A 20,751-nucleotide genomic window follows, 5' to 3' on the forward strand; every position below is an offset into this window, starting at 1 on the left:
GACGATTGGAGGCGCCATCAAGCCCTATATCGACGACACAGAGGAACTCTCAATGAAAGCACCAATGTCGGTGTCAAAACTGGCGGATCTCGGGTAGGGGGTCCCGATCTGTGCATCAAGGCTGATGGTAACAGGAAGCAAGGGACACAGGTGTTTACCCAGGTTCGGCCCCTCTCGATGGAGGTAAAACCTTACTTCCTGCTTGATTAATATTGAAGATATGGGTAGTACAAGAGTAGATCTACCACGAGATCGTAGAGGCTAAACCCTAAGAGCTAGTCTATGATGGTATGATTGTAATTGTGATCGGCCTTCTAAGGACCAACCTCTCCAGTTTATATAGACACCGGAGAGGGCTAGGGTTTACATGGAGTCGGTTACAAGGAAGGAAACACAATATCCGGATCGCCAAGCTTGTCTTCCACGCAAAGGAGAGTCCCATCCGGACACGGGCCGAAGTCTTGAGTCTTGTATCTTCACGCTTTAATAGTCCGGACGTTGTACACAGTCCGGCTGTCCGGATACCCCCTAATCCAGGACTCCCTCATCGGGAGACCACGGATCCACGACTGGCTGATCGCGCGGCTGTCGAGGGTGATTCACCTGCGTCACTTGCGTCAGTACGAGGAGAGGGATCCTCTACGGCTGCTACCGGATCGGCTGTGGCTACACCAACTATAACCACGCGGGTCACTCGTTTACATCAAGGTATTACCAAACCTTTAGTGCCCAAGGATGGCACGGTCAGGTATGACAAATTTTTAAGTTTGCAAACTTTGCAGCTATTGGTGAGCCACAGAACGTGCTAGAAGCATTGCATGATAAAAATTGGAAAATGTTATGAGTATTGAGTATGATGCTTTAATGAAGAACAAAACGTGGCATCTAGTTCCACCAAAGCTAGGGAGGAATATCATAGATTGTAAATGGGTATACAAAATTAAAAAGAAGGCATATGGAATAATAGATAGATATAAAGCTAGGCTAGTAGCTAAGGGTTTTAAACAATGTTATGGCATTGATTATGAGGACACCTTCAATCCAGTAGTGAAGGCTGCTACTATCAGACTTGTTCTGTCTGTTGCTGTTTCCAGGGGATGGAACCTTCACCAATTGGATGTTCCGAATATGTTTCTACACGCGTTCTCGAGGAAGAGGTTTATATGCGGCAACCACCAGGCTTTGAAAATAGCTCCAAACCTAACTATGTATGCAGGTTGGATAAAGCCTTGTATGGTTTGAAACAAGCACCAAGGGCATGGTATTCAAGACTGAGCCTTAAGTTGCAGCAGCTTTGGATTATGTCCATCAAAGGGAGATACTTCCTTGTTCTTCTTCAAAAAAGGAAAGGTGATCATAGAAATGTTGATTTATGTTGATGACATAATTGTAGCAAGCTCCTCACAAGATGCCACATTAGCCTTGCTAAGAAAATTAAAAAGTGATTTTGCATTAAAAGATTTGGGAGAATTGCACTACATCTTAGGCATTGAAGTAAAGAAGGTGCAAGATGGCATTTTGCTCACTCAAGAGAAATATGCCTATGATATTTTAAGTCGTGTAGGGATGAAGGATTGTAAACCTTCTAGTACACCTATGTAAACCACAGAAAAGTTGTCACTGAATGAGGGTAAGCTGCTAAGTCCAGAAGAGGGAACAAAATACCGAAAGCATAGTTGGAGCACTTCAGTATCTTACACTGACAAGACCTGACATATATTTTTTAGTTAATAAGGTTTGTCAGTTCTTGCATGCACCAACCACTTTACATTGGACAGCTGTGAAAAGAATACTGAGATATATTCGAGGAAGTACTGGAGCTGGACTAAGTATATGCAAGTCTCCATCAACTGCAGTAAGTGCTTTCTTTGATGCAGATTGGGCAGGATGCCTAGATGATAGAAAGTCCACGGGGGGCTTACAGTGTTTCTTGGCTCCAACCTTGTATCATGGCAAGCAAAGAAACAAGCAACTATCTCACGATCCAGTACTGAGGCAGAATATAAGTCACTAGCAAATGCTACTGCAGAGGTAATGTGGGTGGAAACGCTACTTCATGAGTTGGGTGTCTATAGACCACATGTGTCACGCTTATGATGTGATAATCTTGGAGGAACATATCTTTCTCCAAATCCTGTGTTTCATGCGAGAACAAAACACATAGAGATTGATTTTCATTTTGTTCGAGAAAGAGTTGCTCAGAAAAAGTTAGAGATAAAGTTTATTCCAACTGGTGATCAAGTGGCCAATGGTTTTACTAAATCATTACAAGTTCGACAGCTCCAAGCCTTCAGAAACAATCTAAACCTTGATGTGTTGAGATTGAGGGAGGATGTTAAATGATAAGCTTGTATTTATGTATTTGTCTAACGTGACATGTGTGTCACGATAGTGTATGCGTGCGTATTGTATAAAAGTAGGCAGATTTTGGAGTAGATATGATCTCAACTCATGTATAGCTTGGAGTACGGATCAAGACTACAAACAACCTGCCGATCTTGTACTTGTTGAGCTATATAAACACACACGCGTCCCCGCGGAAAGCATACGCTTCCACACCTCTCCAAATTCTTTTCACTCAGTAGTGAGAACCTCATTCCATCTATAGAGAGCAGCCGCTACCTCGCATCTCTAAGCAGGACACAAGCCTTAACAAAACTCAAGAAACATTAGAAACGAAGCCCTCCCGCCGACAAGAGCTGAGATCCACCATGCCTCCATGGCCCTAAGACCACGGGAGACAAGGTAGACCAACGGCGACACCGACAGGAGGCACGAGAAACCCTAGCACGTCGGGTACAGGTACAAGCGCTCGCCATTGTACGGGAGGCACAAGAAGATCTGACAGCACCCTAATGTGGTTGCTAACCGGCAAGGTACATCATCACAACAATATTCCTACAAGTATATTGTAGAAAATGAAACTTTTATAGGAGATATTTTAAAAAACTATGCATGTAATTTACCTTCTAAAACAGTTTAGGTTGTATCAGTGAAGACAACAAATGACGTCCAACTAGTGATCCATCAAATTGGCCAAGCGTTGTCCAAACTTGAATTTTATTTTGGCAAGACTAGATTGTTGAATCGTGTTTCATTTTGCTTCGTTGCATTGTTGAATTGTGATGAATTTTGTGTTATATGATCGTGCATGAATGACATGAATTTGAGGGTTTAAATTTAAGGAGTGTGGCTGCCTTAGGGGCCATCCGACCTTATCTATGGAAGCATCCGAGCGTGCCTATGGTGGAAAGATTTTTTCAAGTGAGTTGCATCTTCACCCATCCGGCACAAAGCTGGCCAACCAGGCCCGACGCGAGCACGCCGGCACGGCCTGCCATGGGCCAGACACGACACGGGCTAAACAGGATGTGCCTGGCACGCAGCACATTTAAAGCCATGCCTGGGCCTGAAGGTTGGGCACGTGGGCTGGCATGACACAGCCCGCCAGCCCAACAGGCTGGAAAAATATGCAACTGAGATTGCTAAACAGGCCAACGAGCCGGCCAGAACGGCACACCAGCTCTACTCCGGTGTGTACACCTAAAAAAACTCTGCTCCAGTGTTTGGATTATACATGGCCATACCTCGGGTCGGGCCGGACCAAGCCAAGCCCGACGCAAAAAACCCAGGCCCGGACCCGGCCATCGGGCCTCATTTTTGGGCCCAAGCCCGGCCCGCATGGGTAAAAGCCCATCGGGGCTCGGGCTGGCCCCTTCAGGAAATCGCGAAAACAACAGGCCCGGGAGCAGCATGGGGCCGGGTAACCCTAAAAAAAAGGACTAGTTTGGATTAAAGCAAAAAAATAATAAAAAATAAAGGTGTTTCTTATCCCACTGAGTGTTCCACGGCGGCGTGCCTCCATCCCCTCCGGCCTCTCACCCCGACCCCTGCGGCACCGGTGGCCGTAAGTTTCTTCCTCACCTCTTCCCTAGTTAATTTCTTCCCGATTTTCCGGATCCGCGACGTCGAAGGATTCTTCCTCCCTCGGATTTCCGCTCAGTCCTCGGATTTCCCGTCACTCCTCGGATCTCCCTGCAGTCCAAGTTCCGGCCGGTCTCGGAGACGGGACGGCCTATAGATATAGATGGAGGAGAGGGCGGAGGAGATCGATCTGAGCAAGCCGAGGCTGCGCGCGATGGGGAAAAAGCTACCCCCTTCTACTCCGACGGCGGGAAGGCGCGCAAAGGTCCCTCCTTGGCCCCGCTCTCCGCCTGCAAGCGCCGGCGGACCCCTGAGGCAAGCGGCTGGGCTTCCCTCCCCACCGATATAGTCCACCTTGTCGCCAGCCGCCTGCTGGCCGACGACGTGGTGGACTACATCGTCTTCCGGGCCGTCTGCTCCGGCTGGCGCAGCTGCACGAGCGACGCGCGCGACCCCACCCTGAGCAGACCGGACCTCTGGCCGCGCGGCTGGGTCGCCCTCTGCGACGGCGACGGGGTACGCCCGGACGACGCCGGCGAGATCGGCTTCTTCCACACGCGGACGGCCAGGCGCCTCCGCGTCCGCCTGCCGGAGCTCCGGCGCCACAGGATCATCGGCTTCACCCAGGGACTGATCATTCTTCTGAACAAACGCACCGCCACCGTCCGGGTGCTGCATCCCTTCACGCGGGTCGTGGTCGACCTCCCGTCCCTCGTCCCCGTGTTCCATGACGCGGTCAGGAACCGGAGCTCCGTGCTTGACATGAACGCCGCGGTCTGCAGCGCGTCCGTGACCTCCATTGCCGTGGTGGCATGGTTCCCGTGGACCCGGGTGGTGATCGGCGCCGAGGCTGGCCGCCCCGCTTGGGAGGTCCTCCACCGAGGGCTTTTCCTTAGGAGCATCTTGCCCTTCCAAGGAAGGCTTTACGCCACCGTCGCCATGGGTGGCTCAATGAAGATCATACAGCTGTACCCGAGATCACCCCACCCTGTGCTTGCTCATGTTCCAAATGATTTTGGTGTTCTGGACCTATGCAGCTACTTCCTCATGGAGTCCGGTGGGCGAGTGCTGCTTGCCGTCCACCATTTAACTGCACAAAATTGTGGCATGGAGCCCTTCCAGCAAAATGCCTATAAGCTCTTTGCGTTGGACATCGATCACGGTGAGCTGATCCCAGTGAACTGCCTCGGTGGCCACGCGCTGTTCCTCAACAGGGATCGGTGCCTGTCTGTTTCGGCCAGGGACCTCCCATCTGTCAGCAGCAACTCCATTTACTTCTCTTTGCACCGTGACCCTGTTGTGGTGCACTCGGTAAGGACAGGTTTCTCTGAGCAGCTAGCAGTGTCATGCCAAATACATGACGGGAAGGATAGGATCCGACCCTCCGTGCGCCCTTTCACCATTGCTGACCATCTTCTAACCTACTGCCATCCTCATGAGTGGTAAGTCTCTTTTTCTCAAATTTTCTTCTTTGCATGTATCATCTGCGATACTACATTATGACTGTCTTCTCTTCCCCTATAAAGGACAAAAGGACTCATGTTTCATGAGTACCACTCTATACCTGAATCTTTCGAGGAATTGAGGAAGAACATCAAGGCAAAAGATTCTGAACTATGGATTCCTCGCTTTGCAGTTTGTTGATCCGAAGAGGAAACAGAGTCACAGCACCTCACACTAGCCATTGAATAGTGAAGGTATAAATAATGCCAATAGACAGTTGATGCATAATTCCCTTGCTCGCTCAGTTGGGATCTTTGTGTGGCTAGGTCAATTCCTTGGTGGGTCCCGGCGCATTGTGCATGATCTTTTGATTTTTTTACCAGCAGTTTGTCTATGCTATGCATATATAGTGGTGGTTCTCGACGATATCCAGTTGTGCCTGCAAAAGCATTCAGGCCATGTTTGTCTCGCCTTGTCACGACGGCAGGAAGGCTCGTCCTCATTAAGACAGTAAAGCTCCGAAGCTCATTCATCACCTGCTAGTCACTGAGGTGCCATCAGGGTATTGGGAGCGGTGGAGAAGTGGGAGAGAGCCTTCGTTTGGGCAGGTACTGATGAAATCAATGGCGGGAAATGCCTTGTGGCATGGAGTAAGGTTGTTCAGCCAACCTAAACTTAAAGCTCCAGGGGCTTGTGCTTCGCGTGAGCTGGGAGTGGCTATGTTGTACTGACCCTGGAAAACCATGGCAGGGATTGCAAATTATTTGAAGATATTTCTGCAAGGCTCAATGGTTATTTTGTAGATTGCTGGATCAATGGTTATTCTGTTGCTGAGTTTGTGCTGCTAGTTCTGGAGTTCATTCGGCTAGCCCTGGTCTGCTGCTGGAGTTCATTCGGCTAGCTCTGTGCACCGTTTGCTTACTATCTTCTTCACCGGTGCTGACTGCGCATGGAGATGCAGGGCACCCTTAACCTGCAAGATAATTGCCTCGCTAGCTTATACAATATCGGCTTTGGACCTGAATGGGACAACTTGTGATCAGCATTTATGGTCTTATTTTGACGTTTTTAACCTGTATATGATTCAACCACCGCATGGTGAGTGCAAATAAAAATGTAACTTGTCATCATTGATATGCACAGATTTACTCTTGATCATTGGTCTCTCTTCCATTCACTTTTGCGTCGATGCAAATGGCGAGTAGTTATTGTGACGCCCTATGGAGCCTTTTATTTTGAGAAAAAAATTGAAAATGATATCTCCAAGTAGTATAAAAAAACCTGAAATTTTTTCTGTGAAAATCCTATCTCCCGCATTTTGTGGCAGATTGTTGACCAATCACACACCCCTGTCGAGAAAATGGGTCGGCCCATCTGAGCGTGCAAGGACCATCGATTTTTGTAGACCTTCTGGAAGGTTCCTGACGGATTCTGGGAACCTTCTAGAAGGTCCCTAAACCAAATTTTCTTCTTTTGCTTGTTTTCCATAGTATTTTTTTTATTTTTTCTTGTTTATCTGTCTCTTTTTTGTTTTCTGTTTCTTTTTTTTCTCTTTTTTGTTTCCTTTTTCTTTTCTTTTTCATTTTTCAAGTTGAACGTTCTTTTTACATTTTTCTACATTTTTTTCAGAATTTCAAAAAAGTTCTTCTTTTTATTTTATTTTTCACAAATTCAAAAAATGTTCTAGTTACAAAATTGTACATGAATTCAGAAAATGTTCCTTTTTTTAATTTTGGTCAAAACTTCAAAAAATGTTTGGGAATTCCAAAAAAAGTTCCTCTTCTAAAATTTCTTCGCAAATTGGAAAAATGTTCAACATTCAAAAAAGATCAGGAATTTCAGAAACTGTTTGCAGTTTCAAAATTTGGTCAGGAATTCAAAAAATGTCTGTGTTTCATAAAATGTTTGCTATTATTTTTTTCGCAATTTCATGAAATATTCCTTTTTTTTGTTCACCAATTCAAACAATGTTCTGTTTCAAATTTTGATTCCGGATATCATGAAATGTTCCATTTTCGAATATTTGTTCACAAATTCAGAAGATGTTCACAGTTTCAAATCTGGTTACAAATTCCAAAAAAATGGTTCATGTTTTTCAAAAACAATTCTCCTTTTTTTCAATTGTTTTGTTCACATAGTCAAAAATGTTCCTATCTCCAAAAGTTTGTTCAGAAATTCAAAAACATTTGCGCGTTTTCAAAATAGACACTTAAAAAAGCGTTCACTACAGCAACTATTTCGGGTTCGTTACAATGTTCCTATTCGCTACAGGCAGTCAGATTTAGTTCTTAAAGATATGTGCTGCTTTAGTAGCAACAATACTAGTGCACTGGACTGGCTATGTGCCCATGATCGTAAGCAGTTGGTCGACTATTCGAATCCCCGGATCGCGTTGCCTCTGTTTCTTGCCATCTTTTTCGTCCCATGGTACTGCTTGATGGGCCGGCCAAGTCGGGCTGCCTCCTGTGCGTGCCACCGCCAATTTGACACAAAGAGCGTCAAATAGGGCTCTCCTGTAATCTTTTGTTCAAAAATATTAAAATTTGCAAGCCACAAAAAAATAAATCCCGGTCCAACAACAAAAAAATTGGTTCATCTCTGATTCAAAGTTGTACTAAACCAGCGACAAGTAATATGAATAGGAGGGAGTAGGTATTTTTTAAAAGAGTTGAACGCATAGTGCTAGAATGGAACGCTGTTGTAGTGGAGTCAAACAACTGGATGCCTGCTGAACTGTTTGTGGTGGTAGTCTCGCCACGATGATAGATATCCCAACTGGATGACAGGAGACAGTAGGTGGTATTATTTGTTGTTGCTGGTATTGCTGAGAATTTGTTTTTAGGTGGTACCACTGAGAAACTAAACCCAGCTGTGTGAACTGCAAAAACTAATAGGTTAGAGCAAGTAGAAGCGTATAGATCTTATCTGTTAGCCCCCTAAACTAATATACGATCTTTCTGAACACTAAAGTTTGAGTTCCTATCTCAAATGCTCCCAATGAACAGTAAAATAAAAAATAGTAAAAAAATCAAAAAAATATGAATGTTTTTTGTGAATCTTTTTAGCAAATGTTTTGTATGCTTGCAAAATTTCAGTCTGAAATGACATTCATGGAAGGTGTGGCAACAAAAACAAAATTAATGTTCCGAAAATGCTATTTTTGTAGTGCTGATTTTTTTTTCGCCACGGCTTCCATGAATGTCATTTCATGCTGAAATTTTCCAAGCATATAAAACATTTGTCAAAGTTGACCACAAAAAAAAATCTGAATTTTCTGTTTTTTTAATTATTTATTTCAATTTTACTGTTCGTATGGGAGCATTTGAGCTCGGGATCAGAATAGGACTTTCAAGACCATGGTACTTTTTTAGGCGCTCCCCAACATGCATTAATGAAATCACAACATGCAGCGTTCCAAGGTTTAGAGAAAGCTAAAAGAAAGAAGGTAAAAGAAAATGCAGTGCAACATACACGCAAATACAAATGCTCTGTACCATATGTTACTCCGCGATCGGGCCTTCAGTAAACAGGGCTATCTTTCTTTTAAGGTCATGGAAACCTAACATAACAACTTTGAACCGGGGTGGCCCGGGCGCGTCCGCCACATCGAACCTGACAGCCCGACCTTACCATAAATTTGTTCACCTAAACCATCGCCCTCCTCCCGCATCCCTCAGAGGGGCGAGCCCACTTAACCTCAAGGGTATTCAGTTGAATACCCATTATTTCTGCCAAGAAAGCATGTATATATAATATATAGCATGTGTATGTATGGGGAAAAACAAAAAAGATACGGAAAGCAGGCTAGCTGACGATTTTCAATCAAAAAAATGAAGACTAGCCACCAGCCCGACATGGCCTATGTGGCCCAAATCGCTGCAACGGGCTTCCACGCACGAGCCACGCGCGCATGGCGGCACAGGTAGGTAGGCGGGGGCGCCGGGCGGCGCGACCCAGGCATCCTACGGCACGGCAGCCATCCGTTGGCATTGCGGCATCGAAGGCTTGGTAGATAATTCGATGCAATCGTGTAGATAATTCGATGGCAAGCCACAGGTTCAATCGTACAAGGTCAGGTACATAATTTGATGCGTTCGTGTATCTTAATATATATTTATCCACCGATGTCAAAATTGGGCTTGCTGGATTGCACATTTTTGCTTTGCGTCGTTGCTGGTTACTCAACAGTTGCAAAAGTCAAGGACAACACAAGGCCCTTCCCGTCCCCCGCGTCGCCTCTAGGCGGCTCGGGCGGAGCCGAGCACCGCCGGCGCCTCGTCCCACCCCGCCCCCTCCACCCCCCCTCGCCGCCGCCGAATGACGCAGCCGGGCTAAGCCCGCGCAGCGGACAGTGGCGGCGGGGCTCTCCTGGCCCGCAGCGGCGCGGGCGGCTCTGGATCTCGGGCGGCGGCCCGTTCTTCGCGGCGGTTGTCGGCTGCTGCGGCCGCGTGGGCGGCGCGGTGGCGAGGCCTGGTGGTGCTCCTGCCTCTCCCTTGGCGGCGCTCGGCTTGGGGGCGTGGTGCTCCGGATCTCGGCGCTTCCCCGATGGGTCACCGTTCCTGCTCGGCTGGGCGGTGCGGGAGCCTCGGTGGTGCTTCGGTGGCCGGCGGGAAGGTTGGCGGACGCTGGATCTGGCCGGGCGTGGCTGGATCCGGGCGTTCTTCGGGGGTTTTCTGCTGCAGCCTGTTCGTTGTCTCCGCGTGGTGCGGTTCCTGCGGCGTGGCGGCGGTGACCTCCTGCCCCAAGGCCTGGTGAGGGCGACGGCGTGAGGTCGGCCCGATGGCGGTGACGGTGGTGTGCGTCCAGGGCCCGGCATCTGGTCGGGCGGGCGCGCGGGACGGCCTTGGCAGGGGCGGGCGCTGACGGGAGGCTCCCCTCGGTGCTCTGCGGCGCTGGTTTGGTGGAGGTTTTAGGGAGGTTTGATGGAGGTCTGTGGCTGGCCGGTACGGGCTGGTGGTGGTCGAGCATCTCGGGGAGAAATCCTTCTTCCGGCCTTTGCCGGAGCTGGCGACGGCGGCGCCTGTGGGCGTCGCGCTCTTTCCTGGAAGCGTCGTCGATGTATGGTGCTCCACCCCTCACCCCGCGGCCTTGGCTCCGGAGGGAAACCTCTGATCTGCGGGATCGGGCGATGAAGGCGTCTTCACGTCTTCTTCCTCCTTGGCGGCATCGTCTTGGAGCCGGCTACAACCTGAGACCGGTGGATGGCGGCATCTTCGCCGCATGGAAGGGCGGCATCTTCGCCGCGTGGGATGGCGGCATCTTCGCCGCGTGGAAGGGCGGCATCTTCGCTGCGTGGTTTGCTGAGGCGGCCGTTTCAGGGGCGCCGATTTCTGTTTGGCAACGATGATGGCGTCAAGAGGAGCTTGGGTCGCGGCTCGGGCTTTGGTAGTCGGATCTTCCCGGCGTGCCCGGGGTGCTCTTTAGGGCACGGTCGGCGCAAGTCCTGCATATTTCCCTTGTGAGGCTCGTCGTCAAAGTCGAAGTTGTCGATTGTTGGCGCGTGTGGCCATCTGTTGGCATGTGCCGTCATTGCTCTGTGTAGCTGTTTGCGAGGGCGACTTGTTGGTGGAGCTCTATGGTGAAGTCGGAGTCGCCCGTTCGGAGATAACCGGTGATGACGATGACGCTTGCGACTCCCCGGTGGATGTCTTGTCTTCTTTGCAGCTCATGTTTCATGTCGGTGGCCAGGTTGGCCGGTGGTGCCCACGTTATATGGGTTGGGTTGTATTGGTTTTAGCCCGGTTTTCTATCAATTAACCGGGCAATTCTTACTTCTTCTTAATCAATGAAAATGGCAAGTCTTTTGCCTCGTTTCAAAAAAAAATTAAAAATTGGGCTTGCTTTCTTGTGTCGAATCTTAGCTTAGCTGTGTTAAATTTATGTATCGTTATAGGTGTCGACGCATCACCTTCGGTTTCTGTCCGGCTGTGTGAGCCTCGTCGGACACCAACAGTAATATATGCATGCAACAGTAAGTTAATTTGCCTACCAGGCTTTCTCTATTGGTATATTTGATTGAATTTGTAATTTCTTTGCAGTGAATTATAAAAAATTTAGGCATGAGAATTTGAATTTTCCGCATGAATTATGGTGATATATTTGGTAATACATGGCAAAAACAAGGCTTTAGGCTTTGGAAAATTTGCCTTTGAAATTTTGACTACACACTCTTCAAATCCTAGGTCCGCCCTCCCTCCACCAATTCCTGCGTCCGAGCTCTCGTCGTCGGCCCCCATCCGTCGCACTAGATGTCGTTCAACCCATCCCCCACCACTGCGACGAGCCTATGTCAAAGTCGTCCGTGGGTCTCCCGTCCTTGGCTCGGTCATGCAAGTCGAAGAACATTGCCTGGAGAGGCAGGCGACGGAGGCAGAGGGAGACACGGGAAGTGGATGTGGACCTCGAGGAGCAAGCTCCCCACTCCCCCCCCCCTCCCGCCGGCTATGCCCGGGAACCGGCACCCCGTCCATCCAGCCGCCAAAAAGGATCGCGTCTTCGGACCTGGTTCGGATTGAGGAGGATCCAACGGTCGACTGGGGGAGTCCGTAGAGTTTTCTGCCAATGCAGAGGCCGGCGGAGAACGTCTGGCACTCCCTGCAGCTCGTTTGGGCATGAGCACCGACGGCGCCCGAGCTGCCCACAACTTGTTCGACAGAATGACACTACAAGACTCAGTATGTTCTTTTTGCTCCTCTCGGATCAACTTTGCCTATGCCATGATCAATGCTTTGCATAGACCGTTACTTCATTTCGGACATGATCAATGTTTTGAAATCATGATAATTTTAGGAGTTATCATGTTGAACAATATCAATGATAATCATGAACCAACTCAAATGGACTATGAGTTGCGGGATCCAACTTGTCCAACGTTTGAAGTTGGGGGAACTTCAAACCTCAATCAAAAAAAAAGCCAAAGACGCCAAAAGCAAGAGGTCTGGCATTCTCAACTTTTGAGGATATCTTGTTGGTTAAATCTTGGTTGGCCACAACATTGGAACCCATATGTGGCATGGAGCAAAATGGCAATAGGTATTGGCAGAAGATTTGGAAGCATTATCATGAACACAAGCAATATGTGGAGATACATCCTATCGTGACCAACCGCAATGTGACTTTCTCCAACATCGATGGGGTATCATTGAACTAGTATGTCAGCTACTATGCACAAGTGCTTGGACTCCCTCAAAGTAGGATGGGAGTGTCAACTCATGTAAGCTAAATTACTTCATTTTGTCATCATTTGAATTGTTTGTTTTTTGTTGCATTCTCATTGTTATACATACATTGTTTTCTAGATGGTGGTGGAGGCCACTATGTATCAAGAAACAGAGAAGAAGCCATTCGATGTTAGCCATTGTTGGGTGCTATTGAATCGCAAACCAAAGTGGGCACAACTTGTGGCAAATCTAAAGGACAGAAAGAGGAAGAATGATGTCTCAAACTCCCAACAATCAATTGGGTTAGACGAAGAAGAGGAAGAAGATGTAGGGGAGAATGGAAGAGCCACCATGCCAAAGGATAAACCGCAAGTGATGAGAAACAAGTGGGAGAAGGCGAGGGCCTCCCGTGATGCCGCAGCTACAAAAATGTCCTCCATATGGACGTGCAGTTGTTTTCATAAGGGAGAACAAGGAAGAAGAGAGGTAGCGGCTCATGTTGGATGCCCAAACAGAGAGGATGTATCGGCATCGGGAGAGGACGAGTAAGAAGTTACGAATTAAGAGCGAGAAGATCGAGTTGGAGAAGGGCGAAGCGGCGCTCAAATGGGAGCTCGAGAAGGCCCAGGCATTTGAAGAAATTGTTTCAACTTGCTTGAGACGCGGAGGATGCCAAGATAATGTTGACGGACGAAAGTGTCTTGGGCGAGCATGCAAAAAGGTGGCTTGCAGGGATGAAAAAGGAGATCAATGGATGTAGGGACTATGAGGCAAGGATGGCCGCGGAGCAGGCGGTAAGGTTGGATGTGGAGGTGGAGGCAAGGCTGGCCGAGGAGCATGCGGTATGGATAGTGTCCGGCGAGTGATCCAGACAGCGAGCAATCCATCACGCTCGGACTTCAATTTTATTTTGACATGCCTGAATTGTTGAACTATGATTTATTTTGCTTTGTCGCATTTGGTGAACTTTGAATTATGATGAATTGTGCTCTATGGTGAACGTGCATGGATTTGAGAATTCATACTTGAGATGTGTGGCTGCTGGTCAAATGAGGGGTCGTCCGGTGTTGTCCGCGATCGCGCCCGCCTGCGGGGGGGGGGGGGGGGATTTTGACAAGCCTGGTTGTAAATGCTCTTAAGCTGAAATGCACACAACTTCATCTCATCTGTGGCGGCGGGCAATGACGCGCCCCAACCACCAGTGCAGTTCGTACGCGAAGCACATTGTACTTCCTAGGAAATTAAATGACCATGGGATGGGAGGGGACCAATCACATTGCCGGCCCATAAACATGCACTCTTTCGGTGATCACTATTGTCATCCAATCCATTCAGCCAAATTCCATCAAGCCAGTCGCCAGCCCACGAAACACACTGCTCAAGGGCCACCAAGGTGCTACACCGCTACCCATGCATACACGAGAGACATGTTTGCTTCAGTCAATAACTCACAACTGCGAACCACACCGATGGAGTGATGATGACGATGATGTGGATGGGTTAGTACGTGATGGAGCTGACACGTCTACACGGACAAAATGTCGAGAGCATCTTCAGTTCGTTGTGGCTCGTCTCTCTCTTTTCCTTGATTCAATAAGAGAAAGGTGTGGCTGCTCCCGAGCTTAGTCACACCCCTTATCTGCATTATTGTCTTCCATTGAGATACATGCAAGATACTGACAGGCCACAGTACATTTGCTGATGCCTCTTTTTTTTTTCGAGAGTACGCCAATGGCGTATCATAATTTTATAGAAGGGGAGCAAAGTCATTTACAAGAAGTGTCACCCAAATGCAAACATTCAGGTAAACACACACCCACACCAACACCAACATTGAAGAGAAACTAGGCTATTCTCACGAAACGTTGTGAACCTCCAACACCGCCCGCTGCAAGCTTCCATTCTGCCAACTCATCTAGGATCCACCTCGCTGCCTCCCTAGGTCTCAGTTGATGATCTACTCTGTTGAAGACCCTTGCGTTCCGTTGCTTCCACAAGGTCCAGATAGTCCCAATGAACAAAGTATCGAAACCCCTCTTATATGCCTCCTCTCAAATCAGGTATTTGTCCTAATCACGTGACACCTACACAACACTCCCTCCGTCCCATAATATAAAAGTGTTTTTTGACACTAGTGAAGCCCTCCGTTTTATAATATAATAGTGTATCTGACACTACACTAGTGTAAAAAAATGCTCTTATATTGAGGGACGGAGGGAGTAGGTAGTAGGTCTGAGCCACTGTAGCGGACAGGGCACGTCATTCTATTGTAGCCATGTTTTTTTCTTTTTCTTTTTGGCGGATGGTAGCCATGTTCAACACTATATTTAAGTGTATCTGCAATACCGCCCCTCAAAACAAACACAATATTTATCTGTGGACTGATCCACACTGGACATACATAAGGAAGGTCATTTAATCCTGTCACCTAAACGTCCGTCCTGTTTGCTTTTCTAAACGCGTATCACTCAAAATAACTATATAAAAAATAACACAATTCATTCATAAATAATATGCAGATATCCCTAGTGCAACAATAGTTTAAATATAAATATTACATCCAACATAGCCGGATGTCACAAGTTTTTTGAATTCATCAATTCCAAATTCAACGATACTCGGGTTGGAATTGGCACATGTTGTCCCATGCTCCGTGTCCCTTGATTTTTATCCAACAATGTATGAATGTAAATGATTTGCCCTTGGTTCTGTGGTACAACACGACAGCGTATCCGGGTTGTACAAGGTGATGATTATCAGGTTGCAACATCTAGTGAATCAATGGGTAGATCAACATGTAGAGAAACAAGATACAAAACTTATGATCTCCATGGTTGACGAGCCAGTGGCCACATTCTCTCCACTCGTGCAATCATTCCGCAATACTTTATGGCGGAGTTGGAGACGGTGTACCGCTGATGGGCTAGCGACTTCACATTGTGTTCATGAATCACGTGCAAGTCATAGGGCACGGAGCTCTTTTGCTCATGAAAGAACGCAGGCACGTTTTGCCAAAAGCAAAATCGAGCCCCCTTGCCTCATCCTACAATGTCCATATGTGCGATCCTCCACGCGTCGCAAAACAACTCATTCTCCATTACCGAGAACCCCACCATCGTGCTTACTCTAGGAAACAACAACAAGGTTGAAAAAAAAGCCCAATGGCATTTGATCGACCACCTGCCAGGCGTGGTGTCCGCCATAGAAGGCGTCGGCAAGGGGCGGAGGTACCTGGATGTCGACGGATCCGGGGTGGGCGGTGGCGTAGTCCAAGGCGGGCATGCACATGGGTGGGGGCTGCGGACGTCCGACAATGCCTGGGCGGCAGCCGGAGAGGTACAACAAGGACGTCGGCGAGGTGGGCGCGGATGCATAGCAAGGTGGAAAGGGGTGGAGTGAAAAAAAAGTGGTCTGGGAGGGGATGTTGGGTAGGCCGGTGATTGTCGGAGTCCTACTTGACGGAGGTCCAGACGCCCACAAACCTCCCCTAGTTTGCTTCCAGTTCGCGGGAAAACGGACAAGCAGGCATGTTAACGGACAAATAGGGGTCCATGTTGGATGGTAAACTACATTCGGACAGAGTACAGTCTGGACGCTTGCATGTTGTTTGAGGGTCCGTATTGAAAAAGCCCTAAATCAAAGGGTTGTCAGATGTAGTTGGGCGCAATACAACTCAGTCGGACAGGGGGACCCACACCGAGTGTTTCCTGTCAAATTATTGTTCGTGTGCATAAGTGTTCTGCAAATCGCGATGGAGTGGCAGGCCACGGTTAGGATCTCTTGGTGTTGGGACTTGCTGTGAATGGTGTAGATAGAAGCGTGTACCAACATCCAACAGTAGAAAAGCCAGTCTCGTTTAATAAGGTTCATGCATTATGCCTTAGGTTAAATTTGCTCAACTTTGATCAAGGTTTATTAAGAAAAATGGCATCTACAATCTCATGTCAACACAACATGGAAATGTGATTCATGATGGATCTTGTGATTTGATACTATATATGTTGATTATTTTTCTTGATGAATTTGATAGTGTTGTGAACTTAGGCAGGAAGTAATATCTTTGTAAAAATTATGCATGTCATCAACCAAAAACGCACCATAAAATTACTGCAACAGAGTGAGTCTAAATTGTCCAATAAGAGATGTGAGAGTATATACTCCCTCCATTCTAGTGAATAGGGTACACAAATATTTTGATATTTATACAAGTTATGTGGTTTAAAAATGTATGCTCGCACTTTCTCTATGCTTTGGTGCTATTGTAATGAGTGTTGGTTCAGATTGACAACTTCAATCTCTCCTCATTTACATTCTGCAATATCATCATATATTCTACATGGCAAATTTAACAACAACTATTGGAAATGCTCTTCACATATGTTGATCGCCTTTCTCTATCAGTTCAGATTTTTAGAGTAACTGACTAGAGCATGAATTCAATATAGGTCTTGAGGTCAAGACGCAGCCAAGTGCATTATTAAAAATAATATTTATGGCCTACATCGATCCCTCATCTAAGGTCGGGAGGAGTCTAGACGGGATGGAGGTGTTGAAATATGATGTTTGTCCTTGTAGTCCTGTTCAGAATTTTAGAGTAATTGACTAGAGCATGAATTCAATAATGTTCCCACCGAGTTCTTTGCAATTCAGCAAGGACTGTGTCAGCAATGCAGATGAGAGGCTAGAAGGTGAGAATATGCACGAAGTATTTTCTTCAAAATCTCCAATAAAAGGAAAAAAAATACTGCATGGCAGAGGCACCATCATTACTTGGCCCCTTTAGAGCCTCCGTGTCACTGTGAGTCGATAATGGCACATTCCAAACTGCCATTAATTTCTACAGTACTTTGTCCCATAAGGGCATGGGCTATGGAGGCAGGAGGAATCTACTGCTCATGCTGGTCACGTAGACAACATATTCGTGCGCAGCTTTTGTGGGTCTGTTTTCTCTCTTTCTTCTTCTGTATTCACGTTCCGTCTCTCTCATGAAGCTACCTGCGTGGGATACAATAACTAAAACTATCACTTATGCTAACTAGACAATTTTAATGAGGTGACATAAAATTAAATGAAGAAAGAGAGTGTTCAGTATCATATCGTAACACCGTATCATAACAAACACTAGCATACTATCATGTATCAGGCACTATAAATGTGCGTAGTATCATATACTCCTTTCGTCCCATAATATAGGAGTGTTTTTGAAGGGAATACGAGTCAATGTGCGAGCGTAGGTGGCCAGCGGGCAGCAGCACAGGGCTATGCGTTGGCGATGCACTGAGAATACTATTCATGATTGATCGATACGGAAAATACGGAAAAGACAGCACGTAGGTGATGGAATCTATTTAAGGTGGCAAGAGTGAAGCGCCGCCACAAGCATGCGAGCGCCGGCCCTATATAGACGGGCACATGCATACGGCATACCATACCTCCAGGCCTCATCAGAAGAGAGAGCGAAGACTGCAATTCCCTCCTGCACCAGCACCATGCAGCAGCCGGCTACCAACATCGCTCCCCACACCCAACACCCACCACCTTCTTTGGCCCGTGCTGCAGGGGCTAGATCTAGAGCTACATGTTCTCTCCCCGGACACCTCCTCTTGCAATCTAGCCATCCGTCTCGGCCCCGCCATGTGGAGGCTCTCGCCGGCCCTGCCACTTGCTCCCATGGAATCTCCAATGGCAACGTCGGCCAAGATATACAACTAAGGTTCTTCTGAATTAAACTAGTTTTACATTCATTGTAGAACAATTGGATCTGGTCCAATATATTTGCGGTTTGTTGTGCAACTCGACTAGGACGGACAAGTTCTTTGAACTGGAGATGACCGTCCATGACAGCGAACTGGACCAGTATGGAGTCGTTCACAATGCCATGTATGTTGTTTACATCCACAAAGGTTGGCACCAAAATGTTATCTACCGCAGAGCTCGGGTTGTTTACCTTTTATATATGGACATGTACGGTGTTGGTTCTTAATTTGTTCTCGACTGGAGGTTAAACCCTCGATCGTCTCCATATCAATTATTGATGCACACAGACACAACTATATCATAATTTCTACTTAAAATTACATGAAGCTCGAGAGGAGATGGCTGCGAGCATTGGCTTCAGCATGACCTCCATAGCAAGCAGCGGCAACGCGATGGCAGTCTTGGAACTGAACCTCAAGTACTTCAAGCCTCTACTAGTATGTCAATCCGAAATCTTTCAGACTGGGAATCTCAAGGCTTTTATTTTCAAACCCGGAAACCTCAAGCTTCATATTAACCATTCTCTCTTGGTATACTGATTGATGCCCAGCGAGGTGCCAAGTTCGTTGTCAAGGTGAGGCTCGTCCAGATAAAGGGCACACGGATACTCGTCGATCACATCATCGAGACGCTGCCAAACCGTGAGGTACGCGCACAAACCATTACCACCCCTTGTACTGATCAATCATCCCACACGCACGCCCCCGTTGATCTCCTCTGATGCATATGCATGGCATGGCAGCTTGTTTTGGAAGCGACGGCGACCGTCGTCTGCCTCAACAAGGACTACCGTCCCACCCGCGTCTTCCCGGAGATGTCGTTCAAGCTGCGGCGCTTCTTCTCGTCCCAGGACGACGAGGGTGGAGACCAGCTTACAAGTTATAAAGTGTTGTCGTAAATTTCCTGTGCATGGTGTTGTAGACACAAGATGTTCATCCTTGAACCTGTTAAGAATTTCTGAACGATGCTTTATAGCCTGTATAAATTACTCTACCATAATATTCTCAATAAAAGTTTGGACGACATCTGGGCATGAACAGTAAATTAAAAAAAATTACAATATTCGAACAGATGTGAAATTTTTAGGCATTCAAGATGCTCATGTGCGCAAGGTTGGATGTCTAAATATTTCATATTTTCTGAATTTTTTACTGTTTTTCTGAATGTACTGTTCACTGGATGTAGAAGAGCCTGGGCACCGCTTTGAATTATTGCGAGTGATTCAGCTAAGCTTCAGTGCTAATCTTGTGTGCTTGTGTTTGAGAGTAAAATGTCGGGTCGGGCGGGGTTTCATCTCGATCTTGTAAAAGCCCAACTTTTAAAATATCAGCACAAGCCTTGTTGGAAGGTGGAAGCCCAAACTATCCTCTTTTCTAAATCATGGGCCCGGCCCAAAGTTAAGCCGAAAACCCGATCTGAGCTACAATTTTTCGAAATCACTAGTTGATGAGTATTTGTTGCAAAGATCACTCCAACCTCCTAGGTTGTGACAAGTGGCGCGCTCGATGTGCGCCACTTGTCGCAACCTGGGAGTTTTTCCTTTTTTCGTAGATCCGTTTATTCAAAATGTTTTATCTCTACCGTGCGTCCAAATCTCGAACCGCTTTCATTGTTGGATTTCTCACGTCGAGGTCTTCAAAACTAGATCCCATGTCGATAGGTTTTGACGAACTTTTTTTCACAAAAAAAACGAACTGGGAGCATGGATTTTTTCCCTTTCCGAAAGAGGCACGCCCGTGCCTCTTACGAAATCACAACCGTGCCTCTCGCGGAAGCAAAACCGTGACTCGCAAAAAAAGAAGAGAAAACACGTTTTTTTCGTTTCCGAGGAGGCACGGCCGTGACTCTCACAAAATCACAACCGCGCCTCTTGCGGAAGAAAAACCGTGACTCTCGCGGAAGGAAAAAAAAGAAAACATGTTTTCTTCCGTTTCCGAGGAGGCATGACCGCGACTCTCGCGAAGCACACCCGTGCCTCTTGCGGAAGCAAAACCGTGACTCTCGCGACAGGAAAAAAACAGAAAACACGTTTTTTTGTTTCCAAGAGGCACGGCGGTAACTCTCGCGAAAGCACAACCGTGCCTCTTGCGGAAGCCAAACCGTGACTCTCGCGAAAGGAAAAAAATAGAAAACACGTTTTTTTTCATTTCCGAGAGGCACGGCCGTGATTTTCGCTAAAGCACAACCATGCCTCTCACGAAAGCAAAACCGTGACTCTCGCGAAAGGTAAAAGAAACAGAAAACACGTTTTTTCGTTTTCGATAGGCACAACTGAAAGTGCTAGTATTCGACTAGAGGGGGGGTGAATAGGCGTTTTTTATGAAAGTCTTCAAAACAGGGGTGCTTTGAAAACAAACAATAGAAAGAACCTATTGATATGCAGCGGAAGGTAGACTACACTAGACAAGCCATTGTCAAGTAAGCAATGTAGTGAAAGCACGAAGACTATCAGCAGCTAGGTAGTATG

At 47.1% G+C, this 20,751-nt stretch overlaps 2 protein-coding genes across 2 annotated transcripts; both read left to right on the forward strand.

Annotated features, from left to right (window-relative positions):
• The first annotated feature begins 2,719 nt into the window (after positions 1-2,719).
• On the forward strand, positions 2,720-6,525 carry LOC123157555 (uncharacterized). The gene is made up of 4 exons (XM_044575839.1): positions 2,720-2,745; positions 3,799-3,907; positions 4,042-5,366; positions 5,451-6,525. Exons 1-4 carry the CDS (start codon positions 2,720-2,722, stop codon positions 5,566-5,568), a joined length of 1,578 nt encoding a protein of 525 aa, XP_044431774.1. The 3' UTR covers positions 5,569-6,525.
• An 11,383-nt stretch (positions 6,526-17,908) lies between these two features.
• LOC123157556 (acyl-acyl carrier protein thioesterase TE3, chloroplastic-like) lies at positions 17,909-19,374 on the forward strand. The gene is made up of 5 exons (XM_044575840.1): positions 17,909-18,240; positions 18,330-18,430; positions 18,612-18,721; positions 18,835-18,930; positions 19,027-19,374. Exons 1-5 carry the CDS (start codon positions 17,909-17,911, stop codon positions 19,180-19,182), a joined length of 795 nt encoding a protein of 264 aa, XP_044431775.1. The 3' UTR covers positions 19,183-19,374.
• Positions 19,375-20,751: the final 1,377 nt, after the last annotated feature.

Source organism: Triticum aestivum, chromosome 7B, assembly GCF_018294505.1.
Source record: "Triticum aestivum cultivar Chinese Spring chromosome 7B, IWGSC CS RefSeq v2.1, whole genome shotgun sequence".
Classification (NCBI taxonomy): Eukaryota; Viridiplantae; Streptophyta; class Magnoliopsida; order Poales; family Poaceae; genus Triticum; species Triticum aestivum.